Below are 7,500 nucleotides of genomic sequence, written 5' to 3' on the forward strand. Positions count from 1 at the left end.
GTCCTGGGTAGCGATGATTAGGCTTTCAGTCGTCTTCTTTTTAGGTCACCCTTGATGAGCCACCTCCATGATGCTTCCTGGTCTTTTAATCTGTTGGTTTAATGGCGGAACTGACCATGTAATTCCATACAGAGTAGGGTTTCTTCTCTCTCGTTGGTTGTTCTTGATCAGAATTCATGAGCACTCATAAGTCCATTTTTGTTAACTCCTTCTGCTTTAGCAGCATACTGTAGCAGGTCTTCTTTGCTGTTTACCAAATATTTTGCCATGTTTCTTCTTTCACTGTTGATGCACCCCCATATGCTAATCAGCTCATGTCCACCTTTATCTATCTTCATGTAGAGCCTGTGGACATTTTCCTTAGGGTGGAGGGCATCATGCATTGTCATTGTCTTTCAGTTAGTGCGATTGAGTTGGTCCATCTCCCCTTGTGCCCATATCAAGATGGGTGTACTATAGCAGACTACAGCAAAAGCCCATATGTTGATAGCAGTTACAAGGTTCCTTGAGTTGAGCTTTGATTTCAAGAGAAGTTTGAGATGCTTGAAATATGCAGTGATGACCTTGTTTTTCATTTCTTTGTGCAAGATATTGTCCAGCTCCAGGATCCTGAGGTACTTGTACCCATCATCATCCGGGTCTTCCATTCTCTCTCCATTTGGCAATTCTATGCCCCAACAATTTACTCTTTTCCTTCACTTCAAAGTAAGCACTGCACTCTTTGAGATACCGAATTCCATCCTTATATCCTTGCTGCACATTTGCATAGTCTCAACCAGCCTCTCCATTTCAGGCTCTGTTTTTGTGAACAGTTTTAAATCATCCATGAAGAGAAGTTGGTTGAGACTAGGTCCGTTCTTTCTCAGCTCATATTGCATGTTGATTTTATATAGGACTACAGAAAGTGGGATCAAGGCTTATTATTATCATTATTATTATTACATAGGAAGATTCTTGAATTATAGGGCCTCAGTAACTTTTGGACATCAACTCCTCATTCCTTCTATCTCAATATACCCCTATCCTTTCACAAAACCACAAGGGTCTGTATGGTTTCAGTAGTGCAAGGTAGGATACTTCCATTCTCCTGTTAACAGCTCTTCATCATTATCATCATCATCGTCGTCGCCATTGTCGTCGTCGTCGTCGTAATCATCATCATCATCATTAACTTTATCATCATCATCAATGTTTTAATGTTTTTTTCTTAATGTTGACAAATTAGATAGGTCTTCAGTACAGCATATTGCTATTTGTCTTGAGTTTCTGTCTTATACATGTTCTATCCTGCATTCCAAAATGTTTCATTCAGCCATTTTGTTCGCTGGGTCCACTTTACCAACAACATATGGTACATTTTCACAAAGGATTCAGTGTTCAAACAAGACATATTCATACTCTCACAGTCCCCTTTCCCTGACAGATTGATTAATCTTTCTTAATATCAAATCACTGTAAATTTATTTGTGTTACACCTCTGGTTAATAAGCTTTACATATCCTGTGATTCAGGTCAACCTCATATCCCCCCAGCTGTCACAGATCTTCACACATTAAATCCAGATTCATGTGGTACAATCATACACCATCATACTTCTTACACATACCCTTTTTCTCTTTTCACCTCAAATCTTCAAGCTCATGAGGCCAGAGCTCATCCAGATTTTTCAGTATCTTTAGGCTCTGAATGGAATACTTGTCTGTCACAGGACTAACCCCTAGGTACCAATGGTATTCATTTTCATTTGAGTGTACCAGAGCAACATGAAATGTCCTGCCTTGTTCACAAATCAAACCCATAACCTAAAGATCATGAGCTTTTCACATGAAGAGAGAAGCACTTAGTTGCTAACAGTAGAGGCAACACAGCTCCCTTGACTTTTACTTATTCCTTTTTATAAAATTTGTGCTTTCATTTTATCTCTATTTATTAATTCCTTTTTTCATTTTTGGAGTTGGGTGTTACAGTCACCTGCCATTGTTACCTATGCCTACATTCTACTCTAATTAAGTCGTAAAAGGAATCACTTACATCTACCAAATCTATCTGAACATAAATAATATATATGATTGTGGTTTCTATTCCAGAGAAGATTTGCCACAACAAATGTTTCAATGGAGGAACATGTAAGGTGAGAACCATTATAAACAGTTTTCTTCATCAATATTCTAACAATAATAAACAATTTATTGTTGTCTATCATACTTAATTCCTGTGGGGTAAAAAATCTGTAGAACTGTGGAAAGGGGGTGGTAAAAATGCATGTGTGATAGAGAGAGAGAGAGATACAAAAGAGTGCTACTGGCACAGGCACACATGCATATGTACATTTGAATCCAATTGTTGGCTTTGTGCCAAAATTTGAAGCAATTAATTATTATTCTTCCATTTTTATATCAAATTTTTCCAATATTTCTGAAACTACCTAAAACAACATGATTTTATCATGATTATTTTGTTTTCCTTTTCATCCTATGTATTCTTATATTTCTTCTCGTTTTCGATTTTTTTTTTTTTACTTGGAAACTGTATCAGGAGCTGAGCATGTCCGAATACAAATGTAATTGCCAAAAAGGTTTCACAGGCCATAGATGTGAAGTGAACATTAATGAATGCTTAAGCAACCCATGTCAGAATGGTGGTATATGCATTGACAAAATTAATGGGTACATTTGCAAATGTATGAAAGGTCAGTGTGCTTTCCCCTCTTTGCTACAAATATTTTCCCATTGGTAGCCTTCTTTCCACTTAATTTAACTTTGATTATCAACTATATCAATTCTAACTGTCTAATAGAGTTAAAATTGATGCACTATGACTAAACACCACTACCAATACTAACACAACAACAATCTCAACACCACCACTACAACCATTATCACTACAATAACCACTACCACTAACCCCCACCCCCCATCATCAGTCTTGGAATCCTTGTAAAACTTATGGCTGCTGACAAAATTATTTTTTAAAAAAACAAATTTTTAATGTCACAAAAATGTTTGTGGCTGTGTGGTAAGATGTTTGCTTCTCAGCTACATGGTTCTGGGTTCAGTCCCACTGTGTGGCACCTTGGGCAAGTGTGCTCTACCATAGCCTCAGGTTGACCAAAGCCTTATGAGTGAATTTGGTAGACAGAAACTGAAAGAAGCTCATTGTATAAATATATATGTATGTGTATGTGTATATATATATATATATATATATATATATATATACATTATATACATACATATATATTTATAAAAAGTGTAGGTAGCATATGAGTGGGTAAATTTATAAAAAAGAAGTTTGAAAACGCCACTATATAAGATAAATTTTAATTTTCTTAGAGATTTTACATGTTTCAGTTCTTCTTGAAAAAAACGAACCTTATCAAAAATATTTTTAAAAGTTAAGTGTAATAAAAAAAGTTCATAATTGTTTCTTACTAGTCCCAACAGAGTCCACATGATGGTGTTTTGCGGGGGGAGGGGGGCATAATGGCTGTCTTGTGTGTTGACTAGAATCATTGGCTGTAATCGTGAATGTGAGTCAGAAACAATTATGAACTTTTTTATTACACTTAACTTTTAAAAATATTTTTGATAAGGTTCGTTTTTTCAAGAAGAACCAAAACATGTAAAATCTCTAAGAAAATTAAAATTTATCTTATATAGTGGCGTTTTCAAACTTCTTTTTTATAAATTCGACTTCTTTGTCTGCCGCAAGGCATTATTTTTCTCACACGCCAGCTAATTCGAATTGTCTAAAGTCGAAATACGCCTGTTGTCTTTGTCCTGTTATTATTATTATTGTTATTATTATTGTTTTTTGTTTTTTGTATTTATATTCGTATTACTTTTTGTTTTTTGTATTTATTTTCGTGTAACATCATCCATTTTTCTGTCCTTGTTTCGTATACATTCGATACTTTTTCCAAGAAATCTAATGCTCATAGCTTAGTTTTTGCTTGGGGCTGGCCAGATTGGAGCAATCTCAAGATTAATCAGCCAAAATTGCGAGGATGATCTGGTTCTTGACTGAAGATTAGAGGCTTCGAATGACCCGTCCGTTTTCGTATCGTCTATTTGAATGTCTTGTGTTCTTGTCCCATTTTATATATTTTTTATACACACACACATATATATATATATATATATATTATATATATATATATATACATTATATACATACATATATATTTATAAAAAGTGTAGGTAGCATATGAGTGGGTAAATTTATAAAAAAGAAGTTTGAAAACGCCACTATATAAGATAAATTTTAATTTTCTTAGAGATTTTACATGTTTCGGTTCTTCTTGAAAAAAACGAACCTTATCAAAAATATTTTTAAAAGTTAAGTGTAATAAAAAAAGTTCATAATTGTTTCTTACTAGTCCCAACAGAGTCCACATGATGGTGTTTTGCGGGGGGAGGGGGGCATAATGGCTGTCTTGTGTGTTGACTAGAATCATTGGCTGTAATCGTGAATGTGAGTCAGAAACAATTATGAACTTTTTTATTACACTTAACTTTTAAAAATATTTTTGATAAGGTTCGTTTTTTCAAGAAGAACCAAAACATGTAAAATCTCTAAGAAAATTAAAATTTATCTTATATAGTGACGTTTTCAAACTTCTTTTTTATAAATTCGACTTCTTTGTCTGCCGCAAGGCATTATTTTTCTCACACGCCAGCTAATTCGTATTGTCTAAAGTCGAAATACGCCTGTTGTCTTTGTCCTGTTATTATTATTATTGTTATTATTATTGTTTTTTGTTTTTTGTATTTATATTCGTATTACTTTTTGTTTTTTGTATTTATTTTCGTGTAACATCATCCATTTTTCTGTCCTTGTTTCGTATACATTCGATACTTTTTCCAAGAAATCTAATGCTCATAGCTTAGTTTTTGCTTGGGGCTGGCCAGATTGGAGCAATCTCAAGATTAATCAGCCAAAATTGCGAGGATGATCTGGTTCTTGACTGAAGATTAGAGGCTTCGAATGACCCGTCCGTTTTCGTATCGTCTATTTGAATGTCTTGTGTTCTTGTCCCATTTTATATATTTTTTATACACACACACATATATATATATATATATATATATATATATGTAATTGATAATTATTCCAGACTACTTGGTGTCGTTGCTAAACCCTATATATATATATATATATATATATATGTATATATATGTATGTGTAGCTATATGTGTGTGTAGCTATATGTGTGTGTCGTGTTTGTGTTTGTCTCCCCACCTCTGTTTGACAACCAGTATTGATGTGTTTCTTTTCCTGTAACTTAGCAGTTTGGTAAAAAGACTGACAGAATGTGTGCTAGGCTTTAAAAAAAATGTCCTGGGGGGCAATTTGTTTGACTAAAACCTTTTAATGCGGTGCTCCAGCATGGCTGCAATCAAGTAAAAGAATAAAAGTAAAGAATAAGTTCCCAAAATACCCACACAACATACCCACAGTGTACTATAACACCCATACAACATACCCCTAGCATACCATAACACCCACACAACATACCCACAGCATACCATAACACCTACACATTTCATAGCATTCACACAACACCTGCACACCCAAAGAATACCCTCACAACATCCTACAACATAAACACAATAGCCACACAACCTGTCACAACATTCCATAACACCCAACATACCTCACAACACCAACACGGCACCTTTCAATCTCACAACACCCACACAACATCCTGCTCCCATGATATCTCACAATGTCTTCACAAAGTCCCACAACACATCGGTTTCACTGTACTAACATTATCTTTCTACCAAAATCCCTAACCAACAGGTATCACTGGGAAGTTCTGTGAAACTAACATTGATGATTGCAGCCCTAACAGATGCCAAGCTGAAGCTCCTTGTATTGACTGGGTGGATGATTTCTTCTGCAGATGCCCTGATGGCCTTGCCGGAAAAATTTGCAGTAAGGAATCAAAGTTTTATTTATCTATTTTTTTATTTGATTTATTTTTCATTTATTATTATTATCATCATAATAATTATTATTATCATTATTATCAAGGTATCAAACACAGAATAGTTAGTGCACTAGACGAAATGCCTAGCAGTATTTCGCCTGCCACTACATTCTGAATTCAAATTCTGCTAAGGTTGACTTTCATTCTTTTGGGGTCAATGAATTAAGTACCAGTTGAACACTGGGATCAATGTAATCAACTCATCTCCCCCACCCCAAAATAACTGCGCTTGTGGCAAAAAATCATCATTATTACCATTATTATTATTATTATTGTCATCATCATCATCATCATTATTATTATTAAGTCAGCAAGCTAGCAGAATCATTAGCATGCTGGGCAAAATGCTTAGCAGTATTTCGTCTGTCTTCATGTTCTGAGTTCTAATTCCACCGAGGTCAACTTTGCTTTTCATCCTTTTAGGATGTTGAGTACTGGAGTCAATGTAATTGACTTAATCTAACTCCAAAAATTGCTGGCCTTAAGCCAAAATTTGAATTTACACTTGAAAAGGATAAAGTGAAGGTGGAGAGGGAAGTACTGCCCCCACCCCAGTAATTTTGTTGAAAGGTTGGCAATCAATCCCAGTGCCCTAGAGCAAGTGAAAGATAAGAGATGTTACAGTATAATGTGAAAGTTTGGGAAGGGGAAGTAGCAGGGGCAGTAGCAAAATATCACAATCATCATCACCATCATCATTTCCTTCATCATCATCATCATTATCATCATCATCATCACCTTCATCATCAGCAACATTATTATCATCATTATCGTTAAGTTTTAATGTCAAGGTTCATGCTGGCATGGGCTGGATGGTTGGACAGGGTACAATGGATCCAAAGATTGCATTATCCTCCAGTCTTCTTTGCAATAAGAAGGGCATCCAATAATTAAAAAAATATCGCCTCACTAATGGATATTCATTTAACCATGCTAGCATCGAGAAACAGATGTAAAACTAACAAATACAACAGTATTTCACACAATTTCCATCTATCAAATTTCAAATTACAAAGCAATGGGCAATCTGAAGCTATGGTAGAAGATATTTTCCCATAGTGTTGAGGAGTGAGTTTGAAACTGAATCCATTTGATTACACAGCAAGTCTCTTTACCACACTGCCCTGTTTGTACCTAAGACCTCCATCTCTCATGGTTTATCAAGTATCTGCACTATCCATTCATTCAAATCACTTCTCTCACCATACCATTAAATTGATTTCATGTTGTGGTGAGAGACACTGGGATTGGAAAAATGGACTAGCTGAACTCTTATAAAAAGTAGTGTATTGGTTGAGACGGGGAAGTCGTAGGTGTCACTGAGAGTTTGTGGAAGTCATAAGAAACCTTTGAGATCGCTGAGAGTTTGTATTTATTGGAGTAATTTGAAGTACATCGTGTGAAGAGAACTGTGTTTATCCCTGCTCTATGAAATCTATATATTCAATGTATAGAAAGGTATAAAAGTGGCAACAAGTTTATTCGAAGTTTATGAAGAGTCGTTG

The 7,500-nt window shown here is 35.1% G+C and overlaps 1 protein-coding gene across 2 annotated transcripts in view; it reads left to right on the plus strand.

The window, feature by feature from the left end:
* Positions 1 to 7,500, plus strand: part of LOC115217606 (fibropellin-1-like) — a 79,549-nt gene that overhangs the window by 63,276 nt on the left and 8,773 nt on the right. For both annotated transcript variants that reach the window (XM_036507390.1, XM_029787358.2), the window contains exons 16-18: positions 2,088 to 2,131; positions 2,536 to 2,689; positions 5,806 to 5,940. In XM_036507390.1, the coding sequence (XP_036363283.1) occupies positions 2,088 to 2,131; positions 2,536 to 2,689; positions 5,806 to 5,940 (333 nt within the window). The remainder of the gene's footprint in view (positions 1 to 2,087; positions 2,132 to 2,535; positions 2,690 to 5,805; positions 5,941 to 7,500) is intronic.

The sequence above is a fragment of the Octopus sinensis genome, linkage group LG11 (genome assembly GCF_006345805.1).
Source record: "Octopus sinensis linkage group LG11, ASM634580v1, whole genome shotgun sequence".
Taxonomy (NCBI): Eukaryota; Metazoa; Mollusca; class Cephalopoda; order Octopoda; family Octopodidae; genus Octopus; species Octopus sinensis.